Here is a 21,391-nt window from a genome sequence, read left to right as displayed (position 1 = left end):
TCAGGGTACCAAGACAATTTCATGCTCCCAATTTTGTGTGAACAGTTTGGGGACGGCCCCTTCCTGTTCCAACATGACTGTGCACCAGTGCTAGCCTGACAAGCCAGACCCACATCAAGATGTTTGGTCTAGAAACTCACCATAGACAGGGCTCAATCCAAGGGGCGGGATAAACGGTTGTCTTTCAAACTCCCTCTGCATGCGATAGGATAGCGCTACACCAATCAGAGCAACGAAGGTGAAGCAGAGCTTGTTGACTGATTTAAACATTCGCCGTATCCGGTCAGCAAAACTCTGAACACATCTTCCCTTTTTAAGAATGACTTCAGTGGCGTTCTTTGTTCTTTTCTCAGAGAAAAGCTTAACTCCAAGTCTTCCAGAGTTGCGGTCAAAGCTGATTCGAAAGACCGCCGTTCGCCAGTTTCTGTGTTTACTAGAAGCACACAAACGCAACTCGGCCGTCGTCATTATGGCCCCGCCCGCCGACTCTATACACGACGTGATTGGGCCGTCCAGATTTTGAGGAACACAGCTCAGAAGGGTATTGAGAGTTCCTAGACGACACTTGCGGGCAAATTAAATTTGCTGCCGCTAGGGTGCGTCTAGATTTCTAGGCTACACCAGTGCACAAAGTGTCGGTCCATAAAGACATGGATGAGTGAGTTTGGTGTGGAGGAACTTGACTGGCCTGCACAGAGTCCTGAGCTCAACTCGATAGATCACCTTTGGGATGAATTAGAGCGGAGACTGAGAGTCAGGCCTTCTCGTCCAACATCAGTGTCTGACCTCACAAACGCGCTTCTAGAAGAATGGTCAAAAATTCCCATAAACACACTCCTAAACCTTGAGGAAAGCCTTCCCTGAAGAGCTGAAGCTCTTATAGCTGCAGAGGGTTGGACAACTCCACATTAAACCCTACGGACTAAGAATGGGATGCCGTTAAAGTTCATGTACACTTTGTAAAGGCAGGCGTCCCAAAACTTTTGGCAATATAGTGTATCTATTAGTTGACCTTTTCTACCTTAGCACCTTGGTGTCTTGCCTTAAAATCAAATGAATAGTCTCATGTTGGTCTAACAGCATTGTGGTTGTGCAGGACTATCTGGAGGCTCTGCTGGGTGTTTGCTATGACGGTGTGGAGGGTCTCCTGTATCTGTGCCTGTTCTCTCTGCTGGCAGCCTGTGCCTTCTGTGCCCTTCTGTGTGCCGTCCCACGTGCCTGGACCCTCATCGCCATCAGGTACCACTCCTGTTGCATCACTGCCGTGCGTGGCGTCGATCAGTTTAGCTGACGTGTCGTTGGTTGTCCTCAGGGATAGGGATTATGATGATATTGATGAGGAGGACCCCTTCAACCCAACGAGACGCATCAATGCGTATAACCCCGGCCGAGCTCAAGTTCACAGTTTCTGCAGCTACAGCAGCAGCATGGGCAGCCAGACGAGCATTCAACCGCCGCTGCAGGCCGCATCCAGCACACCAGAGTACATGTGAGTGTGTGTGTGTGTGTGTGAGCAACAGAGAGAGAAAGAACTGTTGTTTTCTCTCATGCTGACCCACTTATCTTTCCTCTTCCCCGGCAGGAACCAGTCCATGCTGTTTGAAAGAAATCCTCGCTATGAAAACGTCCCATTGATTGGGAGCGGTTCACCACCACCATCGGTATTTTGATTTTTAATCTTCAATTTACTGACAGCGTTTTACTCAATCATTGTATGTTCTAAGAATTTCACCAACTATCAACATGTTTTCTTGTGAAAAATTAGGGATCTGCTGATCCAGTATATCAATATATTACAATTATGTTTCTGTAGTAACTTTTGTAGTATTACTAATTTATTGTTACAGTATATTCGGTTACACTTTATGTTAAGGTGTCCATGTTACACTGTAATCATACATTTAAGTACACAAATATTTAAAAAATAAGTAACCTGGTTGCCTTAATTTTGAGTTTATTTAAATCAAATACTTGAGTTAATACAATAAACATTTTTAAAAAAATGGACAACCTTTATTCAAATATTATTAAAAGATTTTGTAAGCATATTGGGTAATTGTGTGTGTTTTATTTGTGATGACGCAGCGAAACATGCCAAATTGTGCTATTTTCATGATTTATCAAATGTTTTATGTGGTTCAGATACAATAATATTTTGAGTTTCTATTTATTAAAGCAATTTCCTTCATTGTATCAACTCAAATTTTTAATTTCAATAAATTAAAATTTTTAAGGCAACCAGGTTACTTACTTTTTTAAGTTAAACCAACATTTTTTTTACAGTGTACTGAGTAATAATAATTAACTACATGTATTTACTATAGGATTAGGATAAGGTTTGTCTGAGGGTTAGTTGCATGTAATTATGCACAGTTTATAGTAATTACTATAATAACTACAGGTAACGTGTAACAAGGACACGTATAATAGTATTACCGTATATAATTTATTTCTATATTTCTTTTCTATTTATATTACACAAGAAGTAGGTCATTTAAGGGTGTGTTCACACTTGGCATGTTTGGTTGGATTGAAACGAACCCTGGTGTGATTGCTCTGTCAGTGCGGTTCATTTGATTAAATGTGAACGATGGCATCTGAACCCTGGTGCGCCCCAAACAAGCAGACCGAGACTGTGAAGAGATGGGTCTCTGTCCGCTTCCAAACACACTCGAATTTAATATGAACATGTCACGGCTCAAAAAACATGTAAACAGACAAAAACAGGACATATTTTCACAAGATGTGACCTCAAAAAGGTCAGAATGCTCACTCATACCTATGTTTTTCTCGTTATAGTCGTGATGTTGCATTCCCAGTTCGGTACAGGCACCAAAACCGCGTCTGCAGATCTGCACACCATAAAAGCAGTTAATGCTGTTGTTGTTTTGGACTAAATGTATAATTTTCTTGTTTTGTTCTGAACCAAAGGATCCAAGAGAACCACAAATGTGAACACACCCTAAATAAGTGTAAACACAAACTGGTCATGTTCAACTCTATGACGTGTCCCACAAGTTTTTTATATTGTGATATGTCATGATATGCATCATATCTTGAGGTACTGGTTGATTTTTAGCACTATTTCAAATTATTTTATTTCTTTATCGCTTATATGCTACAGCTGTTCAAAACTTTTTAGGTTCAGTAACATTTCAAATTATAATAATTATCTATCTATCTATCTATCTATCTATCTATCTATCTATCTATCTATCTATCTATCTATCTATCTATCTATCTATCTATCTATCTATCTATCTATCTATCTATCTATCTATCTGTATACAAACGCATTCACAAGATGAACACTAAGGTAATTTAACTTCAAAAGATTATGTGAAGATTGGAGTAATAGTTTTAACAGATTAAAATGTTAACAATATTTCAAATCTATTATATTACTGTAGCCTACAGTAAAAAAATCGTACCGACCCCATATCTTTGAACGCTAGTGTGTACTCACAATAATTCCTAAAGATAGCAAATGTTTGGGCATGAATGAAATGGTAATGTTTCTGGTACTCATGTAGCCTGTGTTAAAAGTGGCTTTGTGTGATTGTAGAGCACAAGATTATGAGAAGCTGAAAGGAGATATGGAGCATTACTGCCCCCTAATGTTTCCTTTTTTAGTGGAGTATCCATGCAGATATAATAAGGAGAAATTACTATTCATTGTTAATACTGAATTATGAATGAAAATGGATTAAAACAGTCCTGCTTTGATTTAATTCGAAGCCAGGATTGTCCATCAGGCTCGTGCAGATGGTGAGGTCTAAGATGAATCATAAGTGACGGGGTGGAATTGAGAGGATCATCTTCTGAGTCGTGTTGGTTGATGCATTGCAAAAGGCATAAAACTCATCACAGGACAGTCTTCTGTCTAATGAACCGATTCCCGACTTCATTTGAAACTGTCAAGACGCTGTATTCACACAAAGATATGTTACAGCTAATTGAGTTCTTTTCCTGTCTTTTTATCACATTTGAAGTTATATCCCCAGACATTTAGAAACAGTAAGTCACCCCCCCCCCCCCCACCACCACACACACACACACACACACGCTTCTTCCTTCCTTCAACAAGCGTTTGTCCTTATTTCCTTCACCTAATCCATAAACATTCTGTGCGTCCCTAGTAAACTTAAAAGCACTGAGCAGTTTTTGCGGGTGTTGTCTTTTGCTGTTTTATCCCTGATGTTCATCAGTATGTTTCCCACTCCGCTCTTTTCCCGCACTAATACATCACCTGAAGGCCTGTTCACACATAAAGTGATTTTATTCTTCCTTTAAAATACTACCAGTAAAATTGATAACACTTTGGGGCCGACATTATTCAGACACTTTGACCTGACCAGACCATGTTTTGCTGAAGTGTTTTTCCTTTAATTGCTAATATGGCTTTTTACACCAACAAAATGAAGCATTGCTCGGTCATCGGTTGATCTGAATTGGTATTATCTAATTGTGTTCATAAATTTAACAGCTGACAGGTTGATTGTAATCCATTACATACCTTTCTGTCAAAATTATCTGACATTATCAAAATGAATTTGGTCTGACGCAGATTAACTCTGAGTCCTTGTCATATTTTATCACCATTTTCTAAACTATAGCGAATAAACTGATAATGTGAGGAAATGCTGAAGGTGTCTGAATTCTGAATATATATACAGTATATATATATAGATCAGTTATTACAGATCAGTCAAAGGGTGCATACGAAATCCCCCCATAGCCTTAAATAGGGCCCTATTTGAGGGAAGGGCCATTGATAGTGGTGTCCGAAGTGTTTTGTTGAGTGTAACTGAGTGTCCGAGTATTACTGAGTGCACTCATTTAGTCACATAATGTGCCACAGTAACGAGTGTACAACCAATGTACGCTCAACAGATAAAGAATACCCATAATGCACTGTGAGAGTCGCATGATTTAATAAATTCCAGCGTCTGGTGCAGATGGTGCCCACTTCTGAATCATCCATCCATTTACCAAACTGCTGATCCAATGTGGGTACAGGTGCAAATTTATTTTTAATTGATTATCAAGATGTTTAATTACGGTTTAAGCATGTTAGTTTCCATGGCAGAGTTCAAGATAAATCTTTGCATTGCTAATGGAGCTGCCAGTTTGCCAAGTTTCAAATTATTATTAAACAGCAACAAAGTAAAAAAAGGCAGCCCTTCCGCCACACTCAGGGCCCTATCATGCACCTGGCGCAACGCAATGCCAGGCATGACGCAAGTGTTTTTTCCTAGTTCAAGCAGTTATCATTTTCATGTCCAGCTGTTTAAGTAAATGCATTTGGGTCCATCTATGTACCCATGAGCGTGCTGGTCTGAAAATGAGGTGTGTTCTGGTGCATTGTTGGCGTGTTGCTATTTTGAGACAACTGAAAATGACTGCGCCACTGACCAAACAAAAACTGGTCTAAAGTCAATTTATTTGTTACATGTAAATAACAAATCCGCTATGGTGCAAGCGCAACTTAGCCTGGCAAGCCAGACCCACATCAAGATGTTTGGTCTGGAAACTCACCATTGACAGGGCTCAATCCGAGGGGCAGATAAACGGTTGTCTTTCAAACTCCCTCTGCACGCGATAGGATAGCGCTACACCAACCAGAGCAACGAAGGTGAAGCAGAGCTCGTTGACAGATTAAACTTTCGCCGTATCCGGTCAGCAAAACTCAGAACACATCTTCCCTTTTTAAGAATGACTTCAGTGCCGCTCTTTGTTCTTTTCTCAGAGGAAAGCTTAGCTTCAAGTCTTCCAGAGTCGCGGTCAAAGCTGATTCGAAAGACCGCCGTTCTCCAGTTTCTGTGTTTACTAGAAGCACGCAAACGCAACTCGGCCGTCGTCATTATTTGCCCCGCCCACCGACTCTATATACGATGTGATTGGCCCGACCAGAGTTTGGCGAATACAGCTCTGAAGGGTATTGAGAGTTGCTAGACGACACTCGCGGCAGATTAGATTTGCTGCCGCTAGGGGGCGTCTAGATTTCTAGGCTAAGCACAACTGGCTTTTAAAGGGAATGGGAGATGAGATTGGTTTATTGCACGTTACGCCCAAAACACACCCATGACTCATTAAGAGACTAAGTACAACCCTTTTGGACCATGCTTTTTTTTCCACCACTGTTTTTTCAATCGTTAAACTAGCAAAAGTGGATCTGGGCACCTGCACCATATGCTTCAGACCGTTAAAAAAGAACCCTCAGTGTCTGACTTCACTTGTACGAAATAGTGAATGAACACAGCGAGTCTTCACTTCTATAGGTCATTGCTCATTTGCATAAAGACACTGGACACGCCCCCTCCACATGACAAGTAGTTTGCTTTAGCTAATTTTACACCAAGCATCAACTCATTGAAAACTGAAGTTTTTTTCTCACAGCAGATCACTTTATGGTTGAGTGAACAAGGCTTGAGGGTTTTCACACACGCCATTATCAAATGTCGAATACCACGTTTCTCTCCCTGTTTCTTTATCAACCGCAGTATTCACCCAGCATGAGGACCACCTACCTGTCTATGACTGACGCCCAAATCAGACACTTCGGGACAGACTTTCAGGAGTAGGTTGTCCGGGTCCTCGTCCCAAAGGAGTCAGTGGCGGCGTGAGATGAAGATTCAAATCACCCATCATCGTCTTCGAATCATCTCAAAGGACGCATGTGGATGGTAAAGCACAAATACTGAAAGGGAGTTCTCAAAGACTGCATGCCATCCAGACGGTTAAAGTAGCCTTCACTTCTCATCTGGCAGAGGATACTTCAGAGGTTTATGGGTGAGCTCTGATCACGTGTAAATATTCGCTTATTCTCCTCAGGGGCTCGTCAGATCATTGATCAAATGGTTTTCTGTGATAGCAATGGACTGGATCAGAAAAAATAAATGTCTTTGAATAATAATACTTCAGTTTAGATTATGCAAAATGGCAATTAATAGCTAGAATTAATCATGTCACGTCACTTCAAAAGAAAAAATAACGACTGCGTTTTACCACACAAAAGCCTTGAGCTCCATAATGAGCCTTAAATGAATATTTCTCTGACTTTTGTACTGATGTAGCCTGAGAGAAATGATCCATTTGGTTGGCCTTCTGCGATCTGACAGACTAAATGGTCTTCCGTAATGAATATATTCCGCATGAGGAAAAGGGGTTTTGTTTGGTGCCTCTTCTATGTAAATACAGTTCTGCGCTGTGATCATGTGATTTCGCCTCATAAATATCTGTATTCTAGTTGTCAAATAGGTCTGCTATTCATGCCAGACAAAATTCACGAGGCTCACAGCACAGAACAAAGATAAATATTAATCATTTTCTGCTACAGTAGATATGGGAAGAACAATTTGGATATGGAAATCACTGACAGACTAGATGTTTGTTTGGTTCAAGCTTCGTAAAGTCTCTTTGCCGTTATGCTTGTGTACTCAAACTAGATAAAACTAAGAAGCCTATTTTTCTAGGTTAAGCATTTTAGTTGTGTTTCTACTGATGTACTGTATGGATATGGCCATTTCTAAAGAAATGAAGCTCACTGTACTGCTGTTTATACAGACAGTTGTTTATGATCCCAATGAATGAAAATTAAAAAAAAAAATGATTAGATGATAAATGTTGAATTCTACTACTATATTGTCTTTATTGTCTACATTTTTTTTTATTGTTCATGTAATGTGTTTTTGTGACATTTAATTCAATAAATATTTTTTTTAATTAAAAGTTATGCTTTATTATTCTCAGTCCATGCTATCTCTCTTTATCACAGCGCCTGTTAGTGGGTGGGATATATTAGGCAACAAGTGAACATTTTGTCCTCAAAGTTGAGGTGTTAGAAGCAGGAAACAGGGCAAGCGTAAGGATTTGAGCGAGTTTGACAAAGGTCAAATTGTGATGACTAGACGACTGGGTCAGATCATCTCCAAAACTGCAGCTCTTGTGGGGTGTTCCCGGTCTGCAGTGGTCAGTATCTATCAAAAGAAGGAACAGTGGAGAACCGGCCACAGGGTCACGGGCGGCCAAGGCTCATTGATGCACGAGGGGAGCGAAGGCTGGCCCGTGCGGTCCGATCAAAACTGTAGGTCAGATTACTCAAGAAGTTACAATGACACATACCACCTACATTTCAGACCATGTACACCCTTTCGTGTAAAGTCTTTGGTAAGAAAATGCACCCTGCCACAAACCAAAAATGGTTCAGGAATGGTTTGAGGAGCACAACAACGAGTTTGAGGTGTTGACTTGGGCTCCAAATTCCCCAGATCTCAATCCACTCGAGCATCTGTGGGATGTCCTGAACAAACTAATCCGATACATGGAAGCTCCACATCGCAACTTAACTAACATCTTGCTGCCAGATACACCACAGCACACCTTCAGGGGTTTAGTGGAGTCCATGCCTTGACGGGTCAGGGCTGTTTTGGCAGCAAAAGAGGGACCAACACAATATTAGGTCATTATGTTATGCTTGACCATATATATGTGGTGTGTGTGTGTGTGTGTGTGTGTGTGTGTGTGTGTGTGTGTGTGTGTGTGTGTGTGTGTGTGTGTGTGTGTTTCATTGATTTAATTCAGTTGATTAAGCATTATTTATATACAAACCCAATTCCAAAAAAGTTGGGAAACTGTACAACCTGTGAATAAAATCCGGATGCAATGTTGTGTAAGTTTCAAATTTCATTCAGAATACAACATAGATGACACATCAAATGTTTAAACTGAGACAATGTATCATTTTAAGTTGATTTTAAATTTCATGGCATCAACACATCCCAAAAAAGTTGGGACAAGGCTATGTTTACCACTGTGTGGCATCCCCTCTTCTTTTTCTAACAGTCTGCAAATGTCTGGAGACTGAGGAGACAAGTTGCTCAAGTTTAGGAATAGGAATGTTGTCCCATTCTTGTCTAATACAGGCTTCTAGTTGCTCAGCTGTCTTAGGTCTTCTTTGTCGCATCTTCCTCTTTATGATGCACCAAATGTTTTCTATGAGTGAAAGATCTGGACTGCAGGCTTGATCCTTCCGTCACGATGTTGTAATTGATGCAGTATGTGGTCTGGCATTGTCATGTTGGAAAACGCAAGATCTTCCCTGAAAGAGATGACGTCTGGATGGGAGCATATGTTGTTCTAGAACTTAGATATATCTTTCAGCATTGATGGTGCCTTTCCAGATGTGTAAGCTGCCCATGCCACACACACTCATGCCACCCCGTACCATCAGAGATGCTGCTTCTGAACTGAGCGCTGATAACAACTTGGGTTGTCCTTGTCCTCTTTAGTCCAGATAACACGGCATCCCAGTTTTCCAAAAAGAACTTCAAATTTTGATTTGTCTGACCACAGAACAGTTTTCCTGTGTGTGTGTGTGTGTGTGTGTGTGTGTGTGTGTGTGTGTGTGTGTGTGTGTGTGTGTGTTTGTTGTTTGTTTAAACTTTTACAGAATGTTTACATTACAGGTAAATTCATGTATAAATTGTTATTGTATTTTAAGTGTCATTAAAGTAAAATACTAAATGATCTATTCTATTTAAATTTTTAATTTAACAGTTTAGTTGAATAATTGAACAAGGGATGGCAGACAAAGCAGTAAACCAGTAAAAGAGATTTATCTGAAAGCTAACATTTTTCTGACTATAGTAGATACAGGCATATGAATATTTACTTATTTATTATGCCATCTTTTGAAGATGGCACAATATGATATTGTTAATCCCCCATTAACAAATAGAGACAAAAACTTTGATATTTAACGTAATGCAATGTCATATCACTATTTTGTTTCGTCTGAGTAAATCTCTTGATATCAATTTACCCCCATGTTACCCTATTTAAATGAAACTGTCTTTTCAAACGGCTGTACAAAAACGAAAGACAGGGGGCGCCAGAAAGACCATAGACGCTAGAGGGCGCAGACACACATGCGCTGAGCGAGCCATATGAAACGGCTGAGAGAAAAAAAACGCCATTCTCCGATACACTTGACACACCGGAACACATCTTTCCCATGCGTATTGAAGTAAAGAGAAGCTACCATTTCAGATGAGATGTGATATTAGAAGAGAGGCGGGGATGTGGTGGTTTATTCGCGATGGGAAATGTTTTCGTCAGACAGGGACGCCCCAGTCGAGTGACAGAACAGGACAGGGCGATATTGGTAAGATCAATCAATAAGTCGATCAGCTTCACACACACTCTCACACGCGCTTGTGTTGGGTTTGTGTCGTCGCTTATAAGTGTAGACATACTGCAGTGTACGTCTGAAACGAGTTCAGGCATACTGAACTGCGAATAAAAAGGATTAGATCAGCTGTCCTACTTTACACAACACAGAATAGAAGCGTCTATAGAGACGAGTGTATTACTACAGTATATTATAGAATACAGCAGAACACACACACACACACACACACACACACATATATATATATATATATATATATATATATATATATATATATATATATATATATATATTAAGTATCAACAACAGAACACAGTCTGTTAAAGAATAGAGCAGAACAACAGCCTGTATTGTATTTAATGGAAAAGTATCAATTATAAAACATAATGTATAAAAATAAAATGCAACCAAAATACAGGTGAACATTATAGAGAACAGCCGTATATTATAGAGTGGTTAAAGTGTAGAATTGAGAGAATAGAGCAGAACAGACCTGTATCAATATTTGAACCTAAAAGAGTGAAAACAATAGTAAAATAGAATAAAGGACACAATGTTAGACAATTTGTTACATAATAGAATGGTTTATTATAAAATAAAGTACATCTTTATTGAATATAATGAAATAGGATTGACTAGACTCAATTAACGCAACATAATATATTAGAATATAATGCAACATAATTGTATGAAGTAGAATAGAACAGTATAGATTTACTATAGAATTTATTTTCCATTTTATAATACATTTTACATAAAAATATACTATAAGTTTATATTGTTATGTACATTTTATTATAGAATAGAACATAAATTCTATATTACATAAAATGAAAATAATATACTTATACGTTGATGTTGTTTACATTTTATTATAGAATATGTATTATTGTAAATAAAATGTATACTTCTACATTTATATTGTTATTTACATTTTATTATAGAATATAAACTATAGTTAATAAAATATAAATAACAAAAAAATACATGTTTATATTTTTATTTACATGAATTATAGAATAGAAGACTTCAAAAGATAATCTAAATGTATATATTATTCATTTTAAGGTTTTCATTTCATACACATTATTCTACAGTATATGTGGTTTTATTCTATTTTACTTAATACAATTATACTGCATTTTATTCTATTTATATTATTTTATATTATTATTTTATTCTAATACATTATGTTGTATTAATTTAATACAATTAATAAGCTTATTAAGGGGGCTGACTTAAAAGTATTTAAATTATTAAAATTATTAAAATTGTTAAATGATATATTTTCAATATAATATATTAAATGTTTGATATAATATATTTAAAGTGCCAAAAATCTAGATCATTTTTCTCCTCTCCTCAATAACTTTTCAATATCTATACAATATCTATTGTCCAAATGCCTAGAGATATTTCAGTCTATGTGGGGGGTTTAGGATATTGTGTTGGTCAATGTCTGTTTGAGTGGAGTCTGCTGCTGTCTTATTTATCAGAGCGCAGGAACAGCGTTTAAGGCGGGTGTGCACACAGAACCATGTCTGTTTATTCATCAAGTCGAGAAACTGACACTTTTATGAATGCGGAGTGCTTCTGTAAGTGAACTGTCATGTTTCTACATTACATCCTGTCGCTGGATCACAGCAGCTGAAACAGCAGAGAGATAAACTGAAACAATATCAGAAGAAAATCACATTACAGCTGGAGAAAGAGAGACATCTGGCCAAACTGCTCCTGAAGGATGGCAAGACAGAGTAAGACATTTCAGATCATGTAACGCTAACGTTCATGATAGCCAATCAGCCAAAGTTACCCGTCGTGCATTGCACGGTGCCTTTATTGTGCTGACGTGGTGCCATCTGCATTGCACATGGCCAAAGAGAGTTTGGTTCAACAGATTCACTAACACGTGTGATTCATGCATTTCACAGGCGAGCTCTTCTGCTGCTCAAAAAGAAACGCTACCAAGATCGCCTGCTGGACAAGACCGAGATCCAGATAGCCAACCTGGAGCGCATGGTGGGTTTAGATGATATTATTCCGATTTAAGGTGTTAAATATCATCAAGACACATCAGATGATTTTACAAAAAGTATGAGCAATATGAATTACATTTCCAATATGCCTCATTCAGGTTCAAGATATTGAATTTGCTCAGATTGAAGTGAAGGTCATCGAGGGTCTAAAAGCAGGAAATGACTGTCTCAAGCTAATGCATGAGGTAAGTATATATACATTAAAAAATAGTTGGCAAGAAATGGAAGTTGCAATAGTCTTCCTTTGTTCGCTATTGTGGCGTATATCCGAGTGAAATGGTTTCTCGAACAAGAACAAATGTAGGGTTTGTTCATCTTGTATTGATAGGAGGGCTGTGGTTTGCTATTGGTAGATCTTATGTTGGGCTGCCCTCTATTAGTCAACTAAACGTTCGCAGGAAAAGAAAAAAAAACACCACAGGAAGTGGTGAAGTCATGCAGTCCGTGAGGCACAGATCGTTCTTGTGGTAATTACAGTATTTTGGGCAGGAGCTCTCATTGCTGTTTGCGCTGAAGCACTGAATGAACGCAGGTACACTGAAGCTCTTTGCTATCCCGTTATTAAAAGGGTTAGTTCCCCCCAAAAATGAAATTGATGTCATTAATGACTCCCCCTAATGTCGTTCCACACCCGTAAGACCTCCATTCATTATCAGAACACAGTTTAAGATATTTTAGATTTAGTCCGAGAGCGTATCTAAGTGTATGCCCACTATACTGTCCATGTCCAGAAAAGGTATAAAAACATCATCAAAGTAGTCCATATGAAACATCAGATGGTTAGTTAGAATCTCTTGAAGCATCCAAAATACATTTTGGTCCAAAAATAACAAAAACTACGACTTTATTCAGCATTGTCTTGCTGGGTTTGTTTTCAATCTTCAAATAAAGATTAGAACGGTTATGAATCAGCGGATTGATCAGGTCTTACGGGTGTCGAAAGACGTTAGGGTGAGGAATTAATGACAGAATTTTCATTTTTGAGTGAACTAACCCTTTAAATGAACAACTACTAGTCGACTAGATAAAACCTTAAAGGAATAGTTCACCCAAAAATGAAAATTCGATGTTTATCTGCTTACCCTCAGGGCATCTAAGATGTAGGTGTGCTAGTTTATTCAGGAGAACACAAGTGAAGATTTTTAACTCAAACCGCTGGAGTCCGTCAGCTTTATAATGCATGTCAATGGAAACACATGAGAGTATGAGAACTGAGAGTTTTAAAAAAACATGCACATACGAATCCATATTAAACCCTGCGGCTCGTGACGACACATTGATGTCTTAGGACACGAACAGATCGGTTTCTGTGAGAAACGCCAACACTATTATTTTATTTTATTTTTACCTCTAGTACGCCATTATGTCCAACAGCCTTCCACGCGTGATCACTAATTTCCGGTGAGTGAGGTCAATTTACGCAATATGGCGTAGAGATACGTGCGAGAGATCACTTCTAGCGCTTGCGTAAACTACGCCATAACGTGTACGTATACAGACCTCACTTACCGGAAGTGATCGCACGCTGATGGCTTTTTCTACTCTTATAGTTGTCATACTCTCATGTGTTACCATTCACGTGCATTATACGACTGACAGACTGCAACGGTTGGAGTTAAAAATCTTCATTTGTGTTCTACTGAAGAAACAAATTACTGACATCTTGGGGGTAAGCAGATAAACATCAAATTTTCATATTTGGGTGAACTATCCCTTTAATCTCATGTGAGTGACAGGTTGATCCCGCCCTCACGTCAGTGAACAGTGAACACGTCATCAGAGAAGAGACTACAAGAGGGAGGAGAGTTTTTCTGATTAAAGGTTACAACGGGGCGTTTAAACAGAAAAATTGGATGGAATGCATGAACAATCCTTAAAGGGGGGGTGAAACACTCAGTTTCAGTCAATCTCATGTCAATCTTGAGTACCTATAGAGTAGTAATGCATCCTTCATATCTCCGAAAAAGTCTTTAGTTTATAAATTATATTTATAAAAGAAATATGGGCTGTACCGAGTCTTTCCGGAAAAAAGCGAGCGCCTGGAGGCGTATGGTGTGGGCGGAGCTAAAGAATGACGAGCGCGCAAAGCGGTGACGTCCTCAAGCCTGGAGAAGAAAACGCTACCCTAAATCAGATTCAACTAATACAGATATGATCCAGAATCAGATCCGGAGGCTGAAATAAATTGAACAGGAGAAACAGCAACAGCAGGACGTCCGTCTCTGTGGTATGTACTGTATTTAGTGGCCTGTCATTTGTGTGTGTTTACTCGCAGTTTATGAGGACATGATTCGGTTTATGGACTATTGTATGTGACTAGACCTTAGCAGTAGCAAGCAAAACGGTTTTGCACGTCAGACTAGTGTAACGTTATACAGAGAACAACAATGGAGTAACCGTTAGCACATTTGAATGACGAAGCACGCTTTGTGAGAACCTCCCCTAGGTTTATGTTTGGGTGGTTTTACAATAAACAAACTGACACCTATAGTGGTCAGCTAAACAAATGTATTTAAACACACACCATAGATCGCATGCTCCATTGATAAATTAATTATACACGATCGTGTCGTTTACTGATGTTTACTCACGCGACGATAGCCAATAGCAGAGACATTTGAAGCAGTTTTACTCACCGGCTGCTTCCAAAGCAGGACCGAATCTTTATCGCTGGGACCGCTCCGTCAAAAACACACTTCTTTGGTAACTGTTGATTTGGTGAAGTCCTGACAGCAGAGACTGTGGAGATCCACTTTTGCGACTGAAGCGATGCTGTGAAGCTTCCCGTCATTTCTGCGTTCAAATCGGTTCAAATGTAGCGCTGCCTTCCCGGAATGCTGTGCTGAAGCGTTGAAGTCACTTGATGTCACCCATAGGAATAAAGTGGAGCGCGGCGCGGAGTGTTTATGGGCGTGCATTTCCTCTCTCGCTCTAGTCACACGCGCGCGCACCCTACTGGGAGAAGAGCCCGTACGGCCCATACAAGGACCTTCCGCTCTATCGACGTCAAGCCGAGCCATACTCGAAAAAAACTCGCCGAAACTTGTGAGAAACCGGAAGGAGTATTTTTAACACAGAAATACTCCATCAAACGTCCAACATTAGTTTTTGAAACTTTGTCTATGTTTAGGATGGGAATCCAAGTCTTTAACAGTGTAAAAAGCTCAGTATGCATCAAACAGCATTTCACCCCCCCTTTAATAATAAACGCAGCAATATTTCAGTGGTGTGGTGAATTTTGATTTCATTGTGACTAACTCTTGTTGTAACAAGTGAACGCACCTGCCGCAGCATTTATGAGTCATGTTAAATGCCGTTATTAGGAGCTGAGATGGTTCATTGGCCTGTTTTGGTGTTGTGAAGTGGGCAATGTAGTTCGTAGCAGGAGGTTTCGGGAACTGTTGCTCATTGTTCTGGGATTAAAGGCTTAAGCATAACACTCTTAGATTACTGCAGAGCTGACACGTCTTTGTTTTGTCCCTGGCTATACCATTAAGACCTCTGGATCTCCAGAGCCCCTCGAAATCAACAACAGGAAAAGTTGGCCTTTTCACACAAAAAAATTGCAGTGTTCACTGATTCATTTCTGTGGGGCGTTTTGCAATGTTTTTCTCTGTGAGCAACAGTAACCAAATTGGTCAATTATTGCAAAAGGTCAATATGTTATGAATACCTGTATAAAAAGTTATTTACTGGTATATTACGAGCATTTGACTGATCCACGGGTTGGTCTTTTTTCCCGTCAGGTCATGTGTGTTGAGGAGGTGGAGAGAATACTGGAGGAGACGCAGGAGGCCATTGAGTATCAGAAGGTTACAACTGTCACATTCAGTCCACTTTACACGTCAGAGTGACGCTAAACACACTTACAACGCTTTAAATGTGTTCCCCAGTAAATGCGAGTTGTGCGTCATTGAAAAAGGGACAGAGGCGATGGACACGATCTGCGATCAAGGGCTCTCCTCTTTTTTCTCCTCCATACGAGGGCAATGTTTTGCTGACCTAAAGAAAAGCAAACCATTGACTCGTCTGCACCCATTGTGTCCATTGCTATCGCTATTATCCTTTTCCACAATATTACTGTTTCAAATAAATGCAGTCTTTGTGAGCATATGACAAATTTATATTTTATATTTTACACTATGACTAAAATTCAGTCTTATCTTCTTATCTGTCACGATAAGCACATAACCTCTATATATATATATTGATATATATATATATATATATATATATATATATATATATATATATATATATATATATTGATATATTGATATATATATATTGATATATATATATATATATATATATATAAAAATATATTGCCCATATCCCACCTCAATATCAGCAAGTGTTTTGCAATACAATATAAACACAAGAAGTACATTGTACTTATTTTTTGATGCAAGTACATAGTAGTTAAGGCCACCAAATATTTCCATCCCAATATTTACTCACCCTCATACCATCCTTGATGTATATGGCTTTATTTCTTCATATAAATACAAGCGATTCATAAATAAAATAACCCATCTCAGTGAGTCCATATAATGGCATTGAATGGCTGCGGATCGTTTGACACTTGAAAAACCACACACAGCGATTGTGATGTAATCCATACGCCCACAGTAGAGGAATTAATGTCTTCTGAAGCAAAAAGATAGGTGTGTGTGTGTAAGAGAAATACAAATATTTAAAACTCTTTTAACTATAAATAGGGATATACCAATATATTGTCACTATATCGCAATACAAAAATGCATTATTTTAATTGCAAATAGCCCGCCTTGATTGCAAAGGCTATTTTCATACTAACTCCACCCACTGATGTCTGGTTGGGACAGACACAATTACGGAAAACACTGACTTGGTTACAGTAGCAATGTGTGGTATGAAGTTTTGACGCAAATCAGTCTGAGGTTTGAATCCGCCTTTTCACATCACACATCAGATCGGAAAGGCATTTATTTTCAATACAAATTAAGAAATGTTCTAAAAGTGGATATAAAGTGTCTAATGTGTGTTTAATAATAACATGTTTATTGGTTAGGGTTAGGGGTAGGTCTTTATTGTCCCAATTAGGCGGCATCCATTTAATAATTTTAATAAATATAATAATTTACACTATGTTATTATTGCATACTGTTTAATGTACAACAATTTTGGGGGAAGGCAATAGGATCTGCCACTATTTCTAAGTATAAAATTATCTACATTAAATATTACACTTATTGCAAAGAAAATTCAGCTTTTTTTACAGTTTAAATTTAATCGATTGCTATTGGTACTTAGTGTAAATAGCATCTATAGCTAAGAAAATAATGTTTTTTTTCCCTTAGTGCACATGGTTTCTACCTTATGTTAAATATATCATTATCAATAATAGTCAGTGACAGAGTGCAAGCATATTCGTCTAAAATAATTCTGTATTTTCAGCTTCAGAGCCTTCACCAATCAGGCATAACATTATGTCCATAACACTGACTATCTCTTCATCACGGCGCCTGTTAGTGGGTGGGATATATTAGGCAGCAAGTGAACATCTTGTCCTATAAAGTTGATGTGTTAGAAGCAGGAAAAATGGGCAAGTGTAAGGATTTGAGTGAGTTTGACAAGGGCTAAATTGTGATGGCTAGATGACTGGTTCAGAGCATTTCCAAAACTGCAGCTCTTGTGGGGTGTTCCCGGTCTGCAGTGGTCAGTGTCTATCAAAGTGCTCCAAGGAAGGAACAGTGGAGAACCGGAGACGGGGTCATGGGCGGCCAAGGCTCATTGATGCGCGCGGGGAGTGAAAGCTGGCCTGTGTAGTCCGATCAAACTTGACATAAACGGAAGTGTATTGTGAAGTTCGCATGAGAAGTAATGCAGAAGCTCAAAGGATCGCCACAACTTCAAAACACACGTCACAGCGTCCATGCTCGTATGACAGTAGACTAGAAGTGATAGTTCATAGTTAAGAGTGTAAATACAAGTATTTTTCTAATTCTTACACACACACCTATCATTTTGCTTCAGAAGACATTGATTCCTCCACAGTGGGCGTATGGATTATGTCATGATCGCTGTGCGTGGTTTTTCAACCTTCAAATGAGTCCAAATGTAATGGATTGGCTATAAAATGTTCAATTCAAGCTGCTCATCATCACTCTTCCCGCTGTTATAGCCCCAGACATTGGCCACACTGCTCTTTCCTGGCTTTTATTGCTTCAAATGTCTCACTTCTTGAAGCTTATTCCCTGACAGCAAATTGATGAACTGCTGGCGGGTTGGTTGACACTGGAGGACGAGGATGCTGTGTTAGCCGAGCTGCAGGCCATCACTCAGGTATGGGCATCTTTACCTGTCATCCGTCTGTATCATCGCTCACTGGTTCTGCATAGCCTGCGTCTGATCCAATGCCTCTCTCTCTTTCCGTCCTGGCCAGGGAGAAGACATAACCCTTCCAGAATTACCCACAGATCCATTGCCAGCGGTGCCTAAGGGGGAGACAGGTGTTGTTTTAGTACTGTCAAACACAGCGCTGTGTGAGAGAATGACATGGCTCTTTTATTTGGCTTTTGATTGCCTTCTGTCACTCTCTTTGTGCTCTGTCTTTGCAGAGAGAACAGAGGGACAAATCAAGCCGGAGCGAGAGATGCTGGCAGCGTAATGTTTGATCTTACAACCTGGCTCATCACTTTGGTTTTAATGAAAGGAAGAGATAGGGGAATAAAATTGACAGAAAAGAAGGATTTCGTGGGATATTTAAAATAGGCACGCATCAGAAGCAGTGCTCCCATGGCCATGGAAAACTTCAGGGGATTTCACATTTTTGGATTTCCAGATTTGAAAGACATGACAAGTAATAAAATATCATGAAAAGGTCAATTAACGGTAAATCATAAGAATGGCTATTTATTCACAAATGATTCACTGATCAAAGATGTGGACAAGAAAAGAGGCAAAACGGGACCAAGGCACACATATCACGTTGCTCAAGCTGGGTGTTCGACAAAGGAAATAATAAAAAACTGAAACATAAGCCCAAAAATTCAATAACGGACTCTCTCACAGGTAACGTCTCGAGCACGCAAGTTTTGCATCATTTTTCATCAGGCAATTTTTTGGTGTGTGACTAGAACAGAGGCACAAAGCAAATTGCTTTGGATAAAAGCATCTGCAAGATGTGTAGATGACATAGGATGTTTAACACTTTCTTCATATATACTTCTTTTAAACCAGCTGCTGTTAGTTTTAATATTTTTATTGGATATGGCAGTTCACATTCAATTTGCATTAAAATAAACGAACAAGATATGATCTATGAGCACTTTTAAGTAGCAATTTTCAACACTTTTCCATGAAAGTACATGTGGTTATAGATGTGGTTTAAATAATTGTTTTTTTAGCTTGTTCATGTATGCAAACCACATCTGAATGCTAGACTTTGGTTTAAAATTTCTATATTTTGCAGTGTTAAACTACATTGAATTCATGGCTGTGCCACTTGGAGGTGTGTTAGCATCTCAGGACCACCAGGGGGCTCTTAATGTCACTAATTGAGAGGAAATAAATCTGTGCTGACAGATGCAAACTGACAATCCTCTTCCGATGGCTCAGACTGTGTGTAATGTAAACCTTCTGTTCATGTATGGAAGCATGTATATACACATATGAATCTGTGTTATTTTATGTCAAATACTGTAATTTTAAAGGCTTTTCCTCTGACTCTCACTGCGAATTATTAGGGAGTTATTGAGGCCATTAAATATGTAGATTTGTATGGTACATATCAAAGTAACATCCACATGGATGGCAGGACCCAAGGTTTCCCAGCAGAACATCGCCCAATGCAATCACACTGCCTCCGCCGGCTTGCCTTCTTCCCATAGTGCGTCCTGGGGCCATGTGTTCCCCGACTCATTCATCAACCCAGGCCACCTTTTTTCAAGGCTCAGTGGTCCAGTTCTGATGCTCACGTGCCACTGTTGGTGCTTTCGGCGGGGTCAGAGGTCAGCATGGGCACCCTGACTGGTCTGTGGTTATGCAGCCCCATACGCAACAAACTGATGCACTGTGTATTCTGACACCTTTCTATCAGAACCAGCATTAACTTGATAAATTTGAGCTCCGTCTGTTTGATCGGACCACACGGGCCAGCCTTCACTCCCCACGTGCATCAGTGAGCTGTGGCCGGTTCTCCACTGTTCTTCCTTGGAGCACTTTTGATAGATACTGACCACTGCAGACCGGGAACACCCCACAAGAGCTGCAGTCTGACCCGTCTAGCCATTACAATTTGGCCCTTGTCAAACTCGCTCGCTTGGCCATTTTCCTTCTTCTAACACATCAACTTTTAGGACAAATTGTAGCCTACACTTGCTGACTAAAATATCCCTCCCACTAACAAAGGCTGTGATTAATTATAATTTTTTATGCCTATAAATAGAAAACTATATTCCAGTGATCACAAAGGAGTGGAAAAGTAATGGATATTCACTGGTAAAAATATCTCCAAAATCAATTCTTTCCAACAAACTTTACACATTAATCTTATACCCAGTGTATAAACAATTTGCTCTGAAAAGAACACATAAAAGAACCCGTTTCTCATATTCAAAGTGTTCATAGCCAAACCCGACACATAAAACAATGAAATCAAGTTAAACACTGCAGATCAATGTCAAGGGGAGTTCTAGAGAAATTACATCCGGTATGGGGCGGGCGCAGGTGAACCTAGCCACGCCTCCATCTCGCGTTATCGGCTAAGGGGCGGTGCTACCGTGGTAAGCCCCTCCTCCCATCTTTTGCCTCCGCACGGTAGTGTTGAGCTGAGATCAGACTCCCGTGGATCGGAGCGCAGATCCGCAGCTGACCCTCATCACACAGACGCACTGTTCGGATAACCCTTCACGTTCAGCAAGGCTCCGTTTATGGTTGTATCTGAAGATTCCACCATGTCTCGCACCGACGAGGTTCACCGCATTACGGAAAATGTCTATAAGGTAAAGTGCGTTGATCCAACTGTTGGAGCAACTTATCGATCACAGGTGGAGGTGCTCTGATAGGCGAAAACATGTGTAACAAAAGTGCATGCTTTTAACACGAGTCATTGTGTGAGTGTTATCTTTAGTGGGTTTGTGGTCAGATTTGTCATCATCAATGAACTTGATGAGATCAA

The 21,391-nt window shown here is 39.4% G+C and overlaps 3 protein-coding genes across 11 annotated transcripts in view; all 3 read left to right on the top strand.

The window, feature by feature from the left end:
- The window catches only part of ttyh2l (tweety homolog 2, like), a 62,819-nt gene extending 55,133 nt beyond the window's left edge, over positions 1-7,686 (top strand). The window contains exons 11-15 of one of the 3 annotated variants that reach the window (XM_067423649.1): positions 1,097-1,239; positions 1,313-1,489; positions 1,583-1,661; positions 3,993-4,017; positions 6,504-7,686. In XM_067423649.1, the coding sequence (XP_067279750.1) occupies positions 1,097-1,239; positions 1,313-1,489; positions 1,583-1,661; positions 3,993-4,017; positions 6,504-6,544 (465 nt within the window). In that variant the 3' untranslated portion in view covers positions 6,545-7,686. The remainder of the gene's footprint in view (positions 1-1,096; positions 1,240-1,312; positions 1,490-1,582; positions 1,662-3,992; positions 4,018-6,503) is intronic. The other 2 variants (XM_067423657.1, XM_067423642.1) reach the window with 2 other exon arrangements.
- Positions 7,687-9,918: 2,232 nt separating this feature from the next.
- Positions 9,919-19,939, top strand: chmp6a (charged multivesicular body protein 6a). Of its 2 annotated transcripts, none has more exons than XM_067429067.1 (8): positions 9,919-10,165; positions 11,840-11,946; positions 12,124-12,211; positions 12,327-12,413; positions 15,975-16,040; positions 18,475-18,555; positions 18,656-18,722; positions 18,831-19,939. In XM_067429067.1, the coding sequence occupies exons 1-8, from the start codon at positions 10,100-10,102 to the stop codon at positions 18,878-18,880; spliced, it is 612 nt and encodes a 203-aa protein (XP_067285168.1). In that variant the 5' UTR covers positions 9,919-10,099; the 3' UTR covers positions 18,881-19,939. The 2 variants fall into 2 exon arrangements, with proteins under 2 accessions (XP_067285168.1, XP_067285167.1); XM_067429066.1 differs by having other exon boundaries at positions 11,837-11,946.
- A 1,082-nt stretch (positions 19,940-21,021) lies between these two features.
- Positions 21,022-21,391, top strand: part of baiap2a (BAR/IMD domain containing adaptor protein 2a) — a 157,862-nt gene continuing 157,492 nt past the window's right edge. For all 6 annotated transcript variants that reach the window (XR_010898950.1, XM_067423587.1, XM_067423559.1 and 3 more), the window contains exon 1: positions 21,022-21,215. Coding sequence is in view for 5 of the 6 variants with exons in the window: in XM_067423587.1 (XP_067279688.1) it covers positions 21,144-21,215 (72 nt within the window). In the remaining variant the exon portion in view is untranslated. The remainder of the gene's footprint in view (positions 21,216-21,391) is intronic.

Source organism: Pseudorasbora parva, chromosome 2 (genome assembly GCF_024679245.1).
Source record: "Pseudorasbora parva isolate DD20220531a chromosome 2, ASM2467924v1, whole genome shotgun sequence".
In the NCBI taxonomy this organism is placed as follows: Eukaryota; Metazoa; Chordata; class Actinopteri; order Cypriniformes; family Gobionidae; genus Pseudorasbora; species Pseudorasbora parva.
This window is presented reverse-complemented; position numbering and strand designations above follow the sequence as displayed.